The sequence below is a fragment of the Dipteris shenzhenensis genome, chromosome 15 (genome assembly GCF_047967505.1).
Source record: "Dipteris shenzhenensis isolate YYH24624 ecotype China chromosome 15, Dip_SZ_1.0, whole genome shotgun sequence".
Lineage (NCBI taxonomy): Eukaryota > Viridiplantae > Streptophyta > Polypodiopsida > Gleicheniales > Dipteridaceae > Dipteris > Dipteris shenzhenensis.
Window position 1 is genome coordinate 41,846,034 of NC_141610.1, and position 21,249 is coordinate 41,867,282.

At 41.2% G+C, this 21,249-nt stretch overlaps 1 protein-coding gene across 3 annotated transcripts; it reads right to left on the reverse strand.

Annotated features, from left to right (window-relative positions):
• Positions 1 to 6,879: 6,879 nt before the first annotated feature.
• On the reverse strand, positions 6,880 to 16,905 carry LOC147893827 (mitochondrial import receptor subunit TOM20-like). 3 transcript variants are annotated; one of them, XR_015542220.1, is made up of 8 exons: positions 16,776 to 16,905; positions 16,507 to 16,675; positions 15,979 to 16,057; positions 15,689 to 15,858; positions 8,272 to 8,319; positions 7,917 to 8,012; positions 7,393 to 7,802; positions 6,880 to 6,934 (listed from the first exon to the last, which is right to left on the reverse strand). XR_015542220.1 is itself a non-coding variant. In XM_087385735.1 (7 exons), the coding sequence occupies exons 2-7, from the start codon at positions 16,612 to 16,614 to the stop codon at positions 7,668 to 7,670; spliced, it is 636 nt and encodes a 211-aa protein (XP_087241861.1). In that variant the 5' UTR covers positions 16,615 to 16,675; positions 16,776 to 16,905; the 3' UTR covers positions 7,268 to 7,667. The 3 variants fall into 3 exon arrangements, 1 of the variants encoding a protein (XP_087241861.1); XR_015542221.1 differs by lacking the exon at positions 6,880 to 6,934 and adding an exon at positions 7,061 to 7,163 and having other exon boundaries at positions 7,401 to 7,802; XM_087385735.1 differs by lacking the exon at positions 6,880 to 6,934 and having other exon boundaries at positions 7,268 to 7,802.
• Between the last annotated feature and the right edge of the window lie 4,344 nt (positions 16,906 to 21,249).

The following is a 21,249-nucleotide window of genomic DNA, read 5'->3' on the forward strand; positions in this document are numbered from 1 at the left end:
CATACAACATTAGCACGGTCTCTTGGAGGGCGGTTGGCTTGATTTCTGATGCCCACCATCTCAAGCCGAAGATCATTCAGGGCCTTGGCTAGGTCATTGACTCTAGGTTCTGTTGCAGGAGGGGCCTCTTTAGTTGGAGGGGCCACGGGAGTAGAGAGGAGGGGGGCTCGTGGGCGAGGCTGAGGAAATCTTCGAGACGGAGGGTAAGGATATCCACCTTGTTGAGGGTAAGCATCTAAGGGAGGACCATACATTTGAGGTGGAGGCGGTAAATACATCCCTGATGAGGGGTGGGGGTATGCCCCTGAGTTAGACCCCCCAGGTTGTTGTTGCAGGAATTGAGGGGGTTGCGGAGGGACAATCATCTTCTTTGAAGCGACTGAACTTTATCAAACTTTTGAGCAATCTCATGTGCTAGCACCATAGTTTCTGGATTCTCCCATTTAAGCTTGAGGCGGAATTCATCACTCGCTCCTGCTACAAGGTAGCCAAGCACATGTTGAGTCATTCTAGCTCGAAATCCGGCATTGTCCTCCTGTGTGGCAAACAAACGGTCCAGGAGCATGGCCGCTCGATCCACATATCGACGTGGTGCCGTCTCACCTTCTGACTGCTTCAAGTTTGCCACCTGCAGGTACACATTCTCCGGCTCCTCTTCTTTGCCGAAATACTCAATCATCGCTGCTGTCAACCTTGGCCAGCTTTGGCGAACGTCTTCGGCTTGCTTCTCATACCACACTTGAGTCAAACCCTCTAGAAATGTGGGAAGAACCAATAGCCATCTGTCTTCAGTAAGAAAGTTGAGAGAAACACAACGGCACTTGAAGGCCACAAGATACTCATTTGGATTTTCTTCCACCCGTCCACAAAACACAGGAATGTCAGCGATGCTTGGAAGATGGAAAAGAGAGGCTTATCTATGGACGAACAATAGTAAGAGGAAGCTTGAACTGAAAATCGGGTGAAGATACATCCACAAAGCACACATAGGCAGGGTAGGGTGTGACTGGTGTAGTGTGAAATACTACACGAGAAGAATCTTCAGCATAGAATAGCACATAGACAATCTTAAAAGGGCCAACCCTCATGATATCACATCGATCTTTACAAGCAAGGGTTAGAGGTGCGGCGTTGCATGAGGTTGTTCATCAAGGCAAACAAGAATGCCATGACAAATGTCAACAGTTGGAGAGCTTGCACATCACCTTCAGCTTCTTCCAGTTCTTGTAGTCGCCATGCTATTTCTTCAAGGGGTGTGCGGTCTGGCATCCTTCTTTTGAGCAATGTCCTTGAGAACCCTCTTGATGATCTTCCGAAGTCGGTGAACTCGTATCAAGTATGCCCAACACTTAGTTTCATGATGACCACAACCTTTGCATTCCTTACAAATGATCACCCTCCTTCGTGGCTTGCGGCTTTGTTGGGGTGGCGCTTCCACTCGCATCATGCGTGATTGAAGTACAAGCTTCACGTGCCAAGAAATCAGCAACAAGATTTCGAGCTCGAGGGATATGCTGAATTTTTACCTCTTCAAATTGGTTGCAAAGTTCCAATGCTTGTTGATGTCGTGGAACCAAGCCTTTACTCCACACCTTCCACCTTCCACTAACTTATTCACACACTAGTTGAGAATCTCCTTGCATCTCCAATTGCTTGGCATGATGTTCTTGTGCCTTTTGTAGCCCAAAAATGAGCGCCGAGTACTCAGCTTGATTGCAAGTACTTGCGGGTGAAGACTTGCTGTAACAATACTCCTCACCACCTGGTAAAGTGAGCTTCATACCCACGCCAGCCGCCTTGGTCGAAGGTTTGTAAACTCCATCAAATTGAAGAATCCAAGATGTCATCACACCAAGACTAAAATTCGGACATCCCAAGTTTCTCGGTAGTCCAAGATAGGTAGGAGGAGAGGGTGGGGAGAATTCAACACTTGAGCCAAACGTTCAGCACCAAATAAACTTGCAATCCTTTGTTGATAGTTTATCTTAAGACCAAAAAGAATTACAACTTGAAGCTCGAAATGAGGCACAAAAGGTTGATTAGGTACAAACGGATTCCTTGGTCGAAACATTACCAACCATAGCCGAGGCCTAGAAACCTTTGTAGTGAGATTGTGAATAAACCATTCAGGACGAGCTTATCCACAGGAATCAACAAGCAGATGCGCCAAAATCTCTCCCCAAGCTTGGGGAGCATCCCACCCTTCGATGAAGGACACTGTTTTAATTACCTCTGAAGCAGCAAGTAGTTCGATCACCGCACAATGAGTAGAAGTAAAATCAAAATCCTCCCAGCGTATCAGTAGTTCTTCACCATGAATCATCCACGGTGTATCATTCCACCCGTCATCTCCTTCAACAATGCACTGGACAATCAGCCGTTGAAGGTCGACATGAAGATCAAGGAAGACATCTCATGCATTGGTAGCCGTAAGGTGCGGAGGACCAGGCACCAATTTCTTAAACGCGTCGAGAAGTGACATAAATGTCCACCCTCCTCGTGTGGCGTGCGTCCGTAAAGTGAGCTTGGAGAAGTTCTGAATCGGCGATCCAGCAGGAGATGTGAATAGAGCACATAAAATGAAGTATGTTTTTGCTTTTTACAGCAAGAGCAAAAGCAAGAGCAAACTCCCTACGGTTAGAGAGTTACAGTTCCCGCGATTTCAATATATGAACAAAAATCATTACATTTTTACCACTTCCAACTTGTTGGCCCAATGATAAGTCTTTCTTTTGTGAAAGGGGATGTCTTGGGTTCAAATCCTACTCTTTAATAAAAAGAGAGGAGAGGAGAGAAGAAGGAGAAGAGAAAGAGAAAGAGAAGAAGAAGAAGAGAAGAGGGAGGGGGGGCGCGGGATCTGCTGTTACAGTTTTACAGGAGCTCAAAAAACTGTTCGCGACCAGAAGCCGCAGCAATCCACAGAACTGTCGGAACTGTCGCGCAGGTGAACGCAGAAAACTGTCCGCAACCAGAAGCCGCAGTAGTCCAGAGAACTGTCGTGCGGGTGAACGTAGAAAACTGTCCCCAACCAGAAGTTGCAGCAGCCCAGAGAACTGACGCGCGGGTGAACGCAGAAGACTCTCCGCAACCAGAAGTTGCAGTAGCCCAGAAAACTGTCGCACGGTCAAACACAGGAGACGCGCGAATCAATTGCACGCGCAGTAGCTTAGAAAGAGCACAGATGGTATAGTTTTGTAGATGTGACCCGTACGAGTAGGAGATTCGTCACGAGCCGTGGAGATTCGTATCCCAGCAGCCACACCAATTCTTTTAGCCGGAAAAGAAATCGAGACCAGAGACTAGAGGCTAAGCATGGCGACGCTCAAGGGCCATAGAGAAAAGGAGATCATGAGGGTGAACGGTTGTCATAGGAGAGAAAAAGGAATTAGAAGTGGAGGGAAGGAAGAGGGAGACTATGACACAAGGGGAAAAGGAGAGGGAGAAGAGAAGCATGAACATGATCAGAGGAGGAATGTAGAGATAGAGACATCAAGGGAAGAGAACCATACCTTATTTGAAAGAAGGGATGAGAGGGAAATATCAAAATACTAGCTAGGTCTCATCAAGGAATAGCCCCTTCCTTTTATAGCCAAAAGAGGGGGTCTCTCTCCATTAATGTATCCTCCCACATGCATGGTGTGTGTGGAAAAGTCTCCCATGTGGGCTAGGCGGTTACGCACTCTCAATTGTGTGCGACAACCCTTTGCCTCAATTTTCTACATAAATTAAGCTCCATATCTCAAGTCTATGATACTCCCTTAGTCTCTTTCCAATTTTATAATATGTTCAAACCTCTAGGAGGACAAGTGGAGGGTTGGCACAAAGAATCTTGCCACCTCATCCTACTTTCCCCATTATTTAACTTGCTCTCTTGGACCTTCTATACCTCCCTCACATGGGCCTATCCCATATGGAGGGAATAACTCAATATAATATCCATCTCCACCTATTTTATATTGCTTCTCCCATGGACTTTGAGCCATATCTCACTAAATGCAGCCTAGGTGGAGGGGTGGCACAACACACCTTATGGGTCCTCTTACATGGAAGGGTGGCACATGGTCATGCCCTGCCACCTCAACCTTGGGCCCTATGCACACCATAGTTTATTATACTATTGCCACATATACAAACACACATACATATTAATGCCTTTTTTCTTAGACAATTTTATCCATAACTGTGTGTGTGTGTGTGTTGCATGCACGCGTGTCTCTAAGTGTGCATGTGTGCATGTACACTCACATGCACTCATGAGCACACGCATGTGTTTGTAGCAATTTAGTGTTGGATAAGAGAAGCTTGTGATAGACCAAGTTGTGTGAGATTTTGAGTGGAAAAATGGAAGATACCTTACCTACCTTTGAATGTGAGGGCTAATTTATTGATAAAGAATTGGGTATAAAATGGAAGCTTCTTTTTTAAGCATGATGCTCTCCTTGCTATAAAGCCATATAATGTGTTTTCCATTTCTATTTTATACCTTTGACCATTCTTAATGCAATCTCCCATCTTTTTCTCCCTTTCTCATTTCAAGGTCGAGGAAGTCATGCAAACTCAAAAAGCCACTGTATGGTCTAAAGCAAGCACCAATCATTTTATACAAATATTGTTGCCTTCTTCCATACATTTGACTTTAAAAAGGCAACATTAGACTCCAATATTTAAAAGCCACATCGTATTTTCTGTTTCTATTTTATACCTTTGTCCATTCTTTCTGCAATCGCCCATCTTTTGCTCCCTTTCACAGTTCAAGGACGAGGAAGTCATGCAAACTCAAAAAGTCTCTATGGTCTAAAGCAAGCACCAATCGTGATATACAAAGATTATTGCCTTCTTCCATACATTTTACTTTAAAAAGGCCACATTAGACTCCAATCTTTGAAAGTTAATAATATCATCTTTGTCATATTGCATGTAGATGACCTTATCATTAAAAGCAATGAAGATCCTTTCACGAAACAACTCAAGGATGCACTTTAAAGACAATTTAAGATGATAAATTTAGGGCATTGCATTGCTTTTTGAACGTAGAGTATGGCAACAAAACGAGGGCATCTTTATGAGCCAAGCAAAGTATACTACTGACTTATTGCAAAAGTTTCATATGCAAAGGCAATAAAAACAAAACTGAGATTCGATGTAGATTTGGAGCAACCAAATAAGGATGCCACTATTTATCGGTCTTGTAAACCACCTAAAGCCAACCATTGGGAGGCAGCAAAAGGGATCCTCATCTCCAATCCATTGTAATAATCAATCTTGTGTTTCTTTGGCCAAGAATCCTATCAATCTTGCTATGACCAAACACTTTTGAAATAAGTAATTCCGCATCGAAGAGAGAGTGAAGGATGTACAAGTCCGCACTACCAATGTCCTACAAAGGATAATCCCTTCACAAAGCTGCCACCACCAAGGAAGAAGCCCCTTCTTTGCAAAGACCTCCTTGGAATCCGATTTGATTCTTATGAGGTATTGATGATGCACATGAGAACTTTAAGAATAAAGTAGTTTTCTATCTTTCATGTGTCTATATATGATCAAGTCACACTAGGATTTAGTCTCACTTGGGATTTATGATATCTTACAAAACCCTCTATATTTACACATGCGCCATTCATTTAGTTCTGCGCTTTCATAATGCATGTGCTCTCCTCTTCAATGGTAAGATATGTTTTCATGCACATCAAGTAATTTATGTAAAAGATTGATCTTTCATGAGACCATTATAAATCATTGGTTTCAAGTATGGACAATGTGGATTTTTAAATATCTACACATTTCTGAAGATGCTTTCCTACAGCTTCTCATGCTTTTTTGTACGATTACTTAATGTAAACAAGCAGTGAACTGTAGCATTGCTTTTGTAGCTACACTTCATGCCTTCCTCCAATGCTAACTTCACACTACGCATGAGGCTATTATTGAGCAAATAACTTCAAATATTATGTCCTTTTTGTCTCTCGTGAGAATTGACCTTCAAGCACGTCACTTTTTTTTTCCAAGGTAATTTACTAATCTTACATGAGCATTAGGATGACTGGGTGTCCCATCAGTGAAAACTTATCTACTAATAGTTATCTTAACAATCTAGACTTTCATACCATGGCAAGTTACAAGGACATTGCATTTTCACGAGACAGTTACATCTCTTTAGATTGTAGCCCTCTTCTTTGTTTTCTTTTGCTATGGCTTTGAGCTTCTTGTACTTGCCAGGTCTGCCCAGCTCCTTTTCTGAGGCTGCTTCACAATGAAGCTTGAAAGCCTCTCCTTCTCTGCCTTTACAGCTTGCCCTGCTCCATCACGCTCATCAACCCAACGATTTTTTATGGTGGGCTGAGCTCTCCTTTCCTGCACCTCCACCTTGGCTCAAAGGTCATCCTATAGACATAATTTTAACTCTCAGGGCCCTCTTCTCCTAGTGTGCTACTACTAGCAGCTGGAAAGAGAGTAGGACATTGGAAAGTGAACCATGCTTTCCCTTCCAAGGTCAAAGTTCTGCAAGAGGAAGAAAATAGAAAAGAGTTCAACACAACCTATAGAAAGGAGTACATAGGGTTAAAGAAAAACCTGCAACCAATGGTCAGACCTAAAGCAGACGTTCACTTTAAGAGCCTTAATCTAATGATGGGGTGAAGTTCTTAAGAAGGGGAGACGTTAATCCAGGAAGCGTAATTGGGGGATACTTGGGGTGTGTGTTCTAAAAAACCAACCTAACATATGTCAGAAATAGTCCATCCTATATAGGGATACTAGGTGGCGATTCTCTGTCTCAGAGTGTCACATCTCTCAGTGTTACACCTGAATACTCTCATAGGAGGAAGGAAAACTTTGACATCTCATACACAGAATAATGCTGGATTCAAAAAAAATTTAGGCTGTGTATTTTGCAATGTCCACTACATTTCCTGGAAACTTTTTTCTTGGAAGCCATCTTTTATATAGCAGATGCAATCTGCACCATCATAAACTTGCGCAGATCTTGCCCACCTGCAAGCAGCAATTACCCCAACAGTGTTGCATGCGAGCTCTTAATGCAATAAAATAAACTGATTTATGTACCAATCCTTGTCCCCTTTCCATCTCAGCTTAACAAGGCTTCTCACTAATTAACCAAACCAAGATCTTTACCTTGTACCACCTGATCAGTGTACTCAATATACCTTTGTAAGACTAGAATAAGTCCAATCATACAAATTTAGAATTTTTGTTGTTCTAAATCAAAAACCTACAAAGAAAATAAAAGAGAAAATGAAAGAGAAGAAAAAAGAGGTAAACAAAAACTTTTATAAAAAACGAAAGGAAGACATACTTAGCAAGCAAAGCAACACTTATGTCGTCATCAGTGCCCAAGCATAAGCAGCTATACTGGGTTTCTAAAGATCAGTGTACTCAATAACACCAGAGAGGAAGGCATCCACTCTTGCTACTGAAAAGCACCAAAATTTCAAGGTGCTTAAACTTTGAATGACTCAAATTACATGACAATGGAGGACAAGCACCCTTGTATATGTCACAAAACACAGTAATCTGATCTACACAGTTAAATGTAGAGCCTAGTCTGCTCAGACCATAGATATCACGAGCATTCTTAAAATTGGCAACGCAGAAGGGACAAAAAGGATAATCTTGATCAAAACTTCTTAGAAACTCCACTGAACAGTTGTTCAAGGGAGGCTGGGTGCAGAAGCTTGCAAAGGTGACTTTGCCATTCCGATCCATACAAAAACTCCAACAGCAAGTACTACCCAACCAAGGACATCGTATTTCAAGTCACTGTTTTTTTTCTTCTTCTTTTGACCCTGGGAAAAAGTTCCACGGTTCAGGACAAGGAAACAATGGCTACTTCATGAACTGCTTTGACCCTTAACTATTAGCAGTCTAAACATCAGCCCCTAATTAGATAATCTTCATACCTTGGAAGCACTCCCCATAGAAGCTCCTGAAGAAGTACCCAAAATAGTTTGTTGAGCACTCAATTGTTTTTGAAGCTCTTGATGCAACCCTGGAGCCTGAGAGAGAGAGAGAGAGAGAGAGAGAGAGAGCAAGAGCAGAATCAATAATTCAGCACACACTATGTAAAGAGAGTGCTGCTAGAAGAGTAAGCTAGGTGACGACCATCAAACCATATCAGGCTAGCAAAATCCTTAAGAGGTCATGCAGCTGCGTGCTGATGATTCAAATTACTTAGTTCATTCTGCAATTCAAGTTGGGACTGGCTATCCTATTTAACAGTATTCAAGTCAAATACGATAAGTAAGAATTATGAACCTTTTCAGACATCTCCACTGCCTTCCGATACAATTCATTGTCAGGCTCCTGAAAAAGGAGGAAAAAACAGCATAACGACTGCTTTAGTTGAGAAGGCAAACACAAGATAGAGCATACTATGAGCTAATGGGTGCCCATCCATGCACCTAGATGAGTCCAGGAAAATGCCCAAACTCATCCTCTAAAAACATAACATAGTACAGTTTCAATCTCATGATAGTCACTCATAAGGTTGAAAACCATAAACTCCCTCACGCATAGCAGGGACTAGCTACTATGACATCCCCACTGATGTCATCAGCGCCCAACAGTGGGTGTAGACCATAGTATAAACTTATGCTCTCACACATACAAATCCACACATCCATATAACATGCATGGTCCAAAGATTTTATTATATACCTTTGTAAGACTAGAATAAGTCCAATCATACAAATTTAGAATTTTTGTTGTTCTAAAGATCAAAAAGAATAAATGAGAATAAGATTAGCTGTTGGGGCTTCTCCACCCGCGTAAGATAAAGCGATGTAGTTGAACAGCTGATCACCACTTGGACGAAAATTCAAAGAATTTGCATGTCCGCTAAGGTGATAGAAAAATATACCTTTGTAAGACTAGAATAAGTCCAATCATACAAATTTAGAATTTTTGTTGTTCTGAAGGTCAAAAAGAATAAATGAGAATAAGATTAGCCGTTGGGGCTTCTGCACCCGCATAAGATAAAACGATGTAGTTGAACAGCTGATCACCACTTGGACGAAAATTCAAAGAATTTGCATGTCCGCTAAGGTGATAGAAAAATATACCTTTGTAAGACTAGAATAAGTCCAATCATACAAATTTAGAATTTTTGTTATTCTAAAGATCAAAAAGAATAAATGAGAATAAGATTAGCTGTTGGGGCTTCTGCACCCGCGTAAGATAAAATGATGTAGTTTAACAGCTGATCACCACTTGGACGAAAATTCAAAGAATTTGCATGTCCGCTAAGGTGATAGAAAAATATACCTTTGTAAGACTAGAATAAGTCCAATCATACAAATTTAGAAAGTTACAAAAGAAGGGAGATCCAAAATCGTCTAACATGAATTGGAAAACTCTAAAAGATCACACGCTAGGATTTTAAACATATAACCAAAATCCCCCCCCCCCCCCCCCCCCCGCCCAGGAAAAAATACAAAGCCAAAAAAGAGGGGCATGAGTCATGCTATAACCAAGCCTTCCATGAATGATATTGAGAGAATAAGGCTTTAACTTGTATTAACTTCACATGTGCATGGAGGTACACCTGTAAAATTAGTGTGTTGAGTCTTACTATGAGCTAGTGCATCTGTTTTTGTTTCATTCCTTCCCTTATATTTGGGAAGGGTGCCCTCTTGGCTTCACATGTGCTTGCAAATTGCATGACACAAGCACTAGACTGAGCTTACTTTGATTTAATTTCCTGACACTATACAAGCTTTCACATGCATCCAACTGTGAGATGCCCTGCAAAAGTAGCTTCACATGGTTGCCTAGCACATGATCATCTCTATGAACATAACACTATATGCCCCATTGATTCTGCCAAGACTTGAATGAGCAATAATCTAATCTCTCTTCTTTCTAGCTTCTGCAGATCTTCCATAAATAATGATATAATATAAATGACAATATCACCAAACTCTCTCTCTCTCTCTCTCTCTCTCGCTTACAAATTCTCCATCACAAATTCCACAAATATAAATATTGCAAAGACAAAGGTCAAGGTAATCGAAACACGGAACCAGCAAACGTCCTTAGCATTTGAAGGGGAAACCCTCGAAGCAATTACAACCTATAAATATTTGGGGCTTGAGCTCAAGAACAATTACAAGTAGAATGCATGTGTGGAGAGAAGAGTTATGGGGGGTTCTAAAGCCCAATATAGTTTCCAAAACAAATGACATCTATGAATTTCTTATTCTTATTTTCTGCTTTGTTTCTTCCTTTTTGGTATTGAAAATTTTGTCGTTTGGTTGGGATCTCAAGCTTTGGGTTTACCCAAAAGATTCTAGAATCTTGCAAAACCCAACTATGCTTGGGTACTGATGAGAACATAAGTGTAGCTTTGTTTACTAAGTTATTTTTATTTTTTGTTTTTTGTTTTTCTCATTTACTCATGATTTTGGCTAAAGGCACTCACAAACTCCCTTCCTTAATTTGTCGTATAAAGAATTTCAATTTGTAAGATTGGGTATCTTCAAGATATTATGAAAGTATATATTGTTTCTAATCTTTCCCAATATTCCTTGGGGAGTCCGGGTGCTCCGGCTAGGCGTCCATAGAGGACCAAAGATAGGCCAACGTGCATGTAAGAAAACATATAAAACACCAACTCAAACACAAGGAAACAAATATTATCATTCATTTTTTATTAGTACATTTTTCATTTGTTTATTTTAATTATTATTTTTAACAAGAGTGGGAGGAAAATAATAATAAATTACATAATTTAAAGTGCGTGCGTGTTCACTATAAAAAGATGTGTGTGTGCGCACGCGTGCGTGTGCACTGCTATATGCCATACCCCTCATCCCATGCTTCAGTATATGAGCCTCTGATGAGCTTCATGGTCTGGAAATTCAAAAGCCCTTTCATTGCTCAAGCTTATGCAGATGATTCCTTTTTTACTCCACAAAGACCTAGCTTGCTTGATGCAGGCCTTATCATTATATGGGTTGGCAGCTGGTCTTTATATTAATTTTCAGAAATCTAAATTGCTGCCTTTGCATTCTAAGGACTGGCATGCTCTTTTATGGCCTGGGGAAATTGTTCCAGCCAATCAAATGGTTTGGCATTTGGGTTATCCTTTGGGTTGGTCGGTTACACGTTGCCAACAAGCTGATTGGATTTTAGCCAAGCTGAAAAAAAAGCTGTTGGAAGTTGGCAACATGGCCTCTTCATGTTAGGCTACGAATTATTCAGTTCTATTTGCCTCTCTTGATGTTCAGCAAGGCTGAATTGTCTTCTTTTATGTCCACTATTTTGGAAACATTTTGGTGTTCAAAACATGGCAGGAAGAATTTGAGATTACTCTCATTACAGCATTCTCTGTTCGCCAAAAATGCATGGGGGATTAAATATCCTTAACATTCAGGTGCATATCCTTGCTCACAAAGGACAGATGATGCTGCATTTTCTACAAGATTCTCAACCTTGGGCTGCAACGATACGTCATTTGTTATAACAGCTCAACACTCTTGCTTTTGGATATTCCATTGGAGCTTCAAGAAAGTCTTCGTGATTGGATTATTGCTTCTCCACGATCGTTCTTGAAACCTTTACGGCTGTCACATATTACTGTCTCTTCATTACACAAGGTTCTTTTACCCCCACCATGGGTTTCTCACAAGCTCAATCAGCTTTGGCGAATGAATCGCACAAAAAAGTGGTGGCAAAAAGATTGAGACAGATTTGGCATTCTAAAATGCCACTTAGACAGCAACTTTTCTTGTGGCGAATATTGTTGGGAGTTTTTCCATCTGGGCAACTATTGGCACGCAGACATATTGCTCCGGTTGTTTGTCGCAGATGCTTAGCTCCACGGGAGCCTATGCGACATCTACTTTGGCATCGCTCCTCCACTCAGGATTTTATCACTTTCCTTGGACAACATTTACATGCCAGATTTCCACATGATGTCTTTGGAAAGTCTTTCTGGATCTTTCGGATACACCCAGCTACAAAAGAGTTTGATTTGTTTTTTGTTTGGGTTCGTTACTGGGCGCTCTGGACTCTATGGAAGGATAGAAATCATAGTCTTTGGTGATCCCACGTTTTCAAATTTTGCTTTCTTTAGGCACTCTCTGCAGCAATCTTTATGCGAGCTTGCAGACAAAATGCATAGCTCATGATGTATATCTATCTTATATTGAGGTTTACTCTTGATGTATTCCTCATCGTCCTATTCTGGGATGATAATATAAAGCAACTCAATTTGTGTGTGAGTGTGTGTGTATGTGTGTGTGTGTGTGTGTGTGTGTGTGTGTGTGTGTTGAGAGAGAGAGAGAGAGAGAGAGACCAAATGTCCATCGACTATTGAGAGGCTGATGTTCTAGCAGTTTAAGTTGAATCTTAAATGATTTGGTGGAGTTATACCAGTCATAAATTTTTTTACTCCTCTCGAAGTGTAGAAGATAAGTGTACTCCAATCTTGCTTGAAACATTTGATTTGTGAAGAATGTGCAGAATGCTCTTTAAGTGTTGCGTGACAATCAGCTCTACTTAAATGCAAAAAAAGAGTAAGTTGGGCTAAAGAAGAACCAGTGCAAACTGCATTCGTTTGACCCTGAAAAGGTTTAGGCCATCACAAATGGGGCTGTCCCCACAACCACTTAGGGAATCCGGGCTTTGCCAAGCCTACAGTGCTCACGTGGACAAATTCTCGACATACACAACATCTCTCACACACTTATTGAAAGGGGTGAAAACACGCTGTAAAAGATTTCACTTACTGACCCAGCATTATGAGCATTCTAGGACTTATAGCAGTTGGCTAACAATCCTTTCTTTGTCATCACCGATGCCAGTAATGTAGCCATTGGGACAGTACTGCAGCAAGATGAGAGTTATGTGGCCTAATACACTCAAAGTTGATGCCAGCGAGAAGAATTATTCACTATATGACAGAGAGTTACTCTGGGTGATTCAAGCATTGAAGCACAAGAATCCTTTCCTATATGGACAGACTTTCACCGAGCACTTAATCTTGAAACAATGCCCAGTTCACAATTGAGTGATCAACAAGCACAATGGAGTTAGATATTTCAGCAGCTCGGAGATATGATACATTATGCCCCTGGCAAGGACAACCCCATTGCCAATTCTCTTAGTCAAAAGACCTCTAACCAAACACTTCAAGAGACCACTATGCTAAGGATATAAGGGAAGGACCTTGATAGTATGAAGGCACAATACATAGACTCAATAAAGTTCGGCACCCAGTTCCATTTGACCACCAGTTTAGATCTAGGCCACTATTCAATACAGGATGGGTAGTTCTTCTAGTGCTTAAAGACAAAAGGCAGGCACTTCTCCATGATGCCCACAACTCCCTTGCACGCGGCCACTGCGGTATCAACAGTACCTTGGACGAGTTAGAGTGTTTCTTTTATTGGCCAAGGATGCGGAAGGATGTTTACAGCTATGTTCAAACCTGTCAAACCTACCAAAAAGTAAATGTTCCCCACAAGAAGGCGGATGGTTTGCTCAAGCCGTTGCCTATTCACAAACCATCCATTGCCTATTCGCAACCAAGACACATAGCCATAGATTTCGAGGGGCCACTTCCAACATCACCAAGTACGCAGTGCTTAAATATTATTAATCGTTTCAGTAAATTTTGCATGCTTGTACCTTGTAAAGATATGGCCAGCACAAAGTATGTAGAGCGCATGTTAATCAAGTATTGGTATGCCATTGGCAAGTTGTCTCGGACCATTACATCCTCCAAGGACTCGAAGTCTACTTCTCATTTTTTGAGAGCTTTGTTTACAATTTCAGCACCGAATTACTTTGTCAAACACTTTCACTCTTAGACAGACGGACAAACAAAGATCTACAATCAACTGGCATTCAACGTGCTCAAGGCGTATTGTCATGATACTCAGTCGAAATGGGAGCATTATGTTCCATTAGTGCGAGCCATTCTCAATGATACTCATTCATCAAGTATTGATAGCATGCCTTACGAAGCAACTTTCAACAAGAGGTTCTCATCAACTTCTCACCACGATGATTTCTCCATCTCTTGAAGCCAATAAGACAATAGAGACCATGGCAAAGATCACAAGTTAGTCAAGGACCAGCTGGTCAAAGCACATGAAACATACATGCACCAGGCGAACAAGACCAGAAGAGATGTCACATTCAAAGAAGGTGCTACGCATTATCAAGTAGAGGTTGAAGCAGGTGGTTAGGTGATGCCCCATTGTTAAGAAGATCAACAACATCTCCATGAAGTTGGGAGTTACCAAAAATTTGGACTACACATAATGTCTTTCACGTATTGTGGTTAAAGCCATAATCGGACCAGCACTCATCAATATCTCAGATGAGCGACAGCTTGAAGTGATTGTCGACACAAAATATCGAGCCCGAGTATATTCTTCTCCACAAGAGGAAGCATGTGTCAAGACAACATATCCAGGAGTTCTACACCAAGTTCCAAGATAAAGAAACCAAGTCTTCTAGAGAGCATGAAATGCAACTCTGAAGAGAACATTGAGCACACTAGAGCAAACCCAAAGACCTGAGAGGCAGCTCCAACCAATAACTAGGACCTCAATGATGTCCACACAGTAGATAAAGAACACTCTACAAGGCTAGTGCTCTCCATAGGCATGAACTGAGAGGACTGCCAACTGAGAGAGTTGAGAGAAACACCTGAGAATTGAGAGATGAACTAAGTGGATACTTAGAGCTCTCCACTATTCCATCCCTTCCCTAGCTCTACACAGTTTTAAAGTTTCATACACCAATGTACTGGCTATAGTTGGGCAGTATGGATAGTGACCAAATGCAATTTCACAAATAGCTGAGTACTCTCAAGAAGTCGTTGTGTAGATGTAAGGAGCCTAGAGTGGGTTTGTTGATGACCTTACAACATGATCTTTAGCACGTCCTTCAATACCATGAGCAATCACTATGTGATGCTAGCTATGCATAAGCTTCAAAACAAGCATATGCAAGCACAAGCTGACCATAAGTAGAAGCAACAGAAGAATGAAATGTGTGCTTGTGCAAACAGCTGGCAATGGTAGCAAACGCATTCAGCAAGGTTTGCATAGCAATTAATTTGACAAGGTAAGAAGTTAAAGTCCTTGCTCTTACACCTATGTTACTAGGTTTTCCCATTCCTTAGTTTTGCACTGAATCGTGATTGGCTTATTAGGCTTTTAGAGGTTTTGAAACGTGTGGGCTGAAGGGTGTGGAATGTAAGGGAGGTATTCATATTTCCACTACCACTAATTGCATTTCTTTTGGTTAGTCTACAACCAAGTTTCACACCCGTCCAAGAGATAGAACCTTCATAATCTACGTTAAACCCCTCTCTTGAAAAGCACCACCAAGTCCTACTCAAAAACTTTATGATGACTTTCCATGCAAATGGGTTTGGAACACAAACAGTTGGATGCCTTGTTATTGGCTTTCTCTGCCCAAACAAATCGTAGCTCCAACGATAAGGGTAGAGTTAAGTCCATATGAACACATAAAGCAATCGCTCAAACTTATTCCATTGAAGTTGCAAACTCCACAAAAAAAGTAAATTAGCTGGACTCTGCACCCACTCGAATATTAGTCATCACACATTTCATTTAAGTTTTAAGGAAAGACAATAGACAGCAGAGAGGGCAAAGGTTTAGTACTGCAAGTGCAATTAATAGAACAGAATTACCACATCAAGAGCCTGTTGGAAACATTCTGATGCCTTTTTGAAGTGTTCTGTGGCCTTTTCTATTTCAGTTAAAAGAAATCCCTGCGATGTATGAGCATTTCCCAAACACCAAAGTGTGTCAGGCTTCTTGGGATCTATTCTCCGAGCCTCCTCTAGCTTTGACACAGCATCTTCACAGCAGAGCCACATTTCTTATCATCAGCCATGCTCATTTGGATACCACAATAAGAGATAGAGAAAGCGGCATCTTTTGCTCATTTTCAATCAAAGATCGAGCGTTAAAAATTGACCTTGCACCATGTCGATGGAATCCTGCCCCTGTTGAAACTGAGCCAGCTCTAGTAATGCTCCTCCCCACCTCGTCAGATTCTGTGAAGCCAGCATACGTGAACATGGGTTCTTTTTCCTCTTTACTAGTGACAGACTTTGCAACTTGGCAGGATTTTTTCCAACACTCCAAATATGGAGCACACGACGAGGAACACAGAAACGGATTTTTCCTTTTTACTAGTGATATTTTTGCCGCAAGGAAAACAGCATCTAGATTGCACACCTATAGGCGATAATCTCTGTGAATGATATTCATCAGGGAGACAGCGACAAATAAGCCGCAAAATGACAAATCTAAACATTATCCAACGTTAGGAAACATGAAATTTCCAAAAGGTAACCCTCATCTCGAGATCCAAAGTACATTGAACACTAGGCAACATTACTCATACGACACGTAAACATACGTTCACTTGAAAAATATAGACAAAGCATTCAAAAAACGCATACCACAAAATTTTATAAAGCAAGACAATCGAAGTCCTCACGTCAGAATCCTGAGGACTACGCAGGTAGTCGGCGGCCGCCTTCTCGCGAGCGGACTCGAAGAAAAGCAGCCTCTCGTACTCCTCTCGGGGCAGAGGAAGGCCGTCCATGGCTGGAAAAAGCGGTTTCGCTGAGGCCAAAGAAGGAAATTCTGTGCAAATGGAGAGATTCCTGGACCATGGAATGCGATTGTGACGAATGATGCTCCAACGGAGAGCAACAGAAAAGCCATAGTCATGAAGAACACAAAGCAAGCGATGGAGAAGAATACCTGGGAAAGGAGATGAAATCCTCGTCTTGTGTTTGATTTTTAGGGTTTCTGTGAAGAAGCTTCTTTCCCTTTCTCAAAATGCAATACCCCCCAATGAACACACCACTGCCACGTCACCTCCAACAAACACACCCCCCCCCCCACCTCTTCCTCCTCACTTGACTGCCGGAATTTCTCCACCCCCTTTTATGCAATTTCGATTGCAACGTTTTCGTTAGGGTAGCTTAGCTTGCCAAATTCCTCCATTGGCTATTACAATCTTGACAAGGGCTTAGGAGGGGTGAGGGGACGGGAGGGAAGCAGGGAGGGAAAGGGGGGGACAGGGGGAAGCGAGGAGGGGACGAGGGGAAGTGGGGAGGGGACAGGGGGTGGAGCGGGGGGGCAACTCGGAGGGGGGCAACCTTCCCTACCACCGAACAACCTTCCTTCCAATTAGGTGCTCAGATGCCCCTTTGGTAAGCTCGGCATCCATGTGGCCTAAACCCAACCTTATCCAATGAGGGCACCTACCATGTTGAGCTGATGTGCCAAATATGTCCACAACCCAGCAGCTCCGAACGAGAAGAGTAACACCCTATGTAAATGTGCTAACCTAACGTAAAGAGGACCACTTGGCAGTAATAAAGAGCTTGTGCATAAACAATACTGGACGAAATAGCCACAACATGGTATTCACAACAACAAGAAACCCTGCATTACAACTTGAATCTTCTTCATGACAAATTGATTTACAAGTCTGCACAAACGAATTTGACATAAACATCAGCGCAACAACTCCAACATCTGAAGCAACAAATGAATGAACCTGTAACATAGTTTGTACTGAAAATGAATCAATTGTTGCATGTGCAACACCAACATGACAAAGGAAATGAAAGTCTAGCCATGCTTTGACACGACATTGCTCAACAAACCATGCATGAGGGACCAAGATCATTTGATGATGTAATCTAAATAGCACAGCACATTGAAGCCAGCATAGCTACAAAGAACAAGTCTTCTCCTTCAAACTATACTCCCAAACCTAAATTGATAATGGAATCAGTTGTGGCATTGAACATAAATGTCCCCAGAATGTTCAATCTAAAAGTGACTCCTTGCACGAGACAACCAAGGCCAACCAAGATATTTCAAATTTGATATGTGTAGCCATGTAGCCAAGTATTGCAAGGACATTTTAGAGGAAAAACACAAAGTGTCGATAGAGTCAAACGTGTGTACAGTAGAGCAATCAAATTGAGAGAAAGGACCAATCACAACTTTTGTGTGCCTTCACAAGTTCTTTCTATTGTGACTTCGAGTTCTATGTATCCGTTGGGCACATCCTTCCATCAGCCATTGGCAATGTATAATGTCCCCCTTGTTTTATGATGATCATTTCTTCTCTCTCTAAGTTATGTGTGAAATGATTATTGCTCACTGCATGCTCACACTTTTTTTGTTCCTATGCCATGACTTGAAAATCAAAGAGTAAATCAGGTAGTGCATTACAAATTGGAATTCTACTCATATCAAAGAATTAGAAGTAGACATTTTGATAAGCAAGGACATGTTTTCTATTCTTTTTGTAACAATTCTACCTAGTTTGTTAAGTTCAATGGACATGAACAAGAGAGCACGACTGGTCTAGGCACAACGGTGTACAAGCTAGGTGAGATAAGAGCAAGTTTCATGAAAACCAAGAAGACTCGATAGAGATAAAATAGGATAGCATATCACTTTACTGCTTTAGGACCAAGTGCTTAGATGCAATAACTGTCTCTTTATAGCTTTTATGCTTGCAATATCCTTGCCATGATTTCGTAATATTGAAAATTCCATAGTTGGTGTTTTTCCCAAAGTTGCATGAAAAGATGGGCATCCAACTCTCAAAACATATGTTTTATAGCAAGATTATCCTTTGTAGGCTACAACATGATAGCATGCTATACTTATATTGGTGGTAACCAGTGAAGGAGACCATACCCTGGTGTATACCTTAGTGTATACCTTGTCATAAGGGATCAAAGTTTGAGGGGTGGCCATGCAATTTATGTGACAACAACCCGTGCATGCACTTGACATGGTGACCCTATCATATGTGAGCGGGTTCGTGATTTAAGGATGGAAAGATGGTAGCATGGTCTTCTTCCTTGATCTTAGATTGTTCTGCGTGGTGGACTTCTTCTTAGCTGGTGAGAGTTGCTTAGAGCTAGAGCTTCTTAGATTATTAATCGGTCACTTTTGGTAGTAGAGGAAATGTCATTGTAGATTGGTATTGTGTTTTTGAGTCTGACGTTGTAACAAGCGACAAGCTTGATAGGGATGTGCCATGTTTAATTTAATGGCAGATAAGTCTTTGAAGTACTAGTCTATTATGGATATTTCTTGCATTCTTGTGTGTGTGTGTGTGTGTGTGTGTGTGTGGAGAGAGAGAGAGAGAGAGAGAGAGAGGGTGAAAATATTAAGCACTTGTTTAGTTTGTTATCTATTGGCCAATTATGGTATTAGAGTGCTTGAGGTCCACAGAGTTTGTGACAATCGAGGTCTTGAAACATGTGCGAAGTTTGGTGCATCGTCATGTGTTGAGCGCAATGGATATGTGGTCCAAGGTTGTAAAGCTAGTTGTGGTTGTGTCTCCCATCACAAAATTCAATGGGAAGAATTTTTCAATTGTCCATTCGTCTCTTCTTTATGAACAAGGGTTTGTCTCGTGTTGTGTTTGGGTTAGAAAGAAGCCTAGCAACAACTAAGGTTCAGAGAATATCAAGCTTGGGAATAGAACAATGAGAAAGCAATAGGGATGCTAGGGATAGCATTGGAGATTACTTTCAGTACTTCCACGTGTCCAAGTTATCAACTCAAAACTGGGTGTTCAACAAGATGCTCAACTTGTGAAGCAACTACAAGCTTTGGGATCAAGGGTAGATGATTGCAATGTTAAGGCTATCTTACTTTCAAGCTTGCCTCCATGGTACGCTCAGCTGGTTACGATACATGTAGGTTTAGATAATGTTGATTTCCATGATAATGTTTTGATGCTGTTAAGTGAAGAGTGAAGAATGGAAGTGGCTATGCTAGGAAGTGAGCTAGATTATGCATAAAAAAGTGGAGCAAAAAGGGAATGAGAAGAGCAAAGAAAGTAGGAAGATACAAGTGTGCGAATACTATGGGATGGATAGACCCTTTGAGAAGTTTTTCTATAAGAAGGTTTACGATGCACAGTACAAGGTTACCAAGAACAACAAAGCATGTTTGGTTGAAGAATCTACATATTTGAAGATTTTGTAGAATTTGTAGTGGGAGATGAATACAAACATGTCAAGGAATATGCTTTTTAAGGACTTGCAGTAGTTTGATTTTGAATTGACCTGGCCCTATGTGGGTGGTTGAGCTCTTGGCAGGTTTTACATTGACCTAGCCCTATGTGGGTGGTCAATATTTTGTTTTAGGCTTGGCCCTTTGTGGGTAGATTGACAAATAGTTGTTTCTTAACAATACGCTCAGGTTTTGGCCCTTTCTAGGTAATATGTTTTTTAGTTGTTCTTGTCGCTGTTATTAACATGCTTGGTCCTTTGTATAGCTTGTTCAATCTCTGTTTTTTGCTTATGTGAGAAATGATATTGTTTAGTTGTTTTCTTGTTTCCCTCCTCTGTAAAGACACCAAAATACCATGTCTAAAAAAGTTGAAGACTGGTACAAAACAAGCTAAAGCTATTGAAAATGAGAAATGCAAAACTCCTAACATTTCAAATGTGTTCATAGACACCAAAAAAGAACAATAGGTAGAGGGGCATGCCTTGTGTGAAAAAGAAGACAATGAACTACTATTCGGGGTTGGAAGATAACTCCTTGGAGGATTTTGGGGATCAGGAATATGATGAGGATGAAATGTTGGACAAAGTAAAAAGGCAGTAGGTAGTGGCATAGGCAGACTCGAAAGTTGCAGAGGAGAGAGGTTGGACTGTTTTTTTTTCCTATGTGGCCAAAAGAGGGTATTTATTTTTATAAGTTCCTGTTTTATCTATTTGATTTATTCCTATTTTATATATTGCATCTATTCATGTATTATATATTGTTTAGCAGATGAAAGTTTTCTAGTTAAGGAAGCTCTTACTAAGATGAAGCGCCACATACAATACAAGAAGAAATCTGATGTACGGTCATTGTACAGAAGCAAGAATATAGAGAAAAAGGAGGGTATGTATTTTTTTGTGAAGATGAACATTTACAGTCTTCTGTGTACAGCACCTCAAATGCATTTCTGATCTGACTTTATTTCTTCGTAGACAATTTAACTGGAGACATCAAAGATGATAAGCACTTGGATGAAGATGATCTGTTGAACTTGGATGAAGAAAATGTGCAGCAACCGGACAGGATTATAGAGGAAGCAATAGCAAGATTGGACATGCAGGACTTGCCAAGAAACCACAGGAAGGATGAAGACATAGGTGGCGGTGGGGAGTTGACTGGAAAGAACAACAAGGGTGAA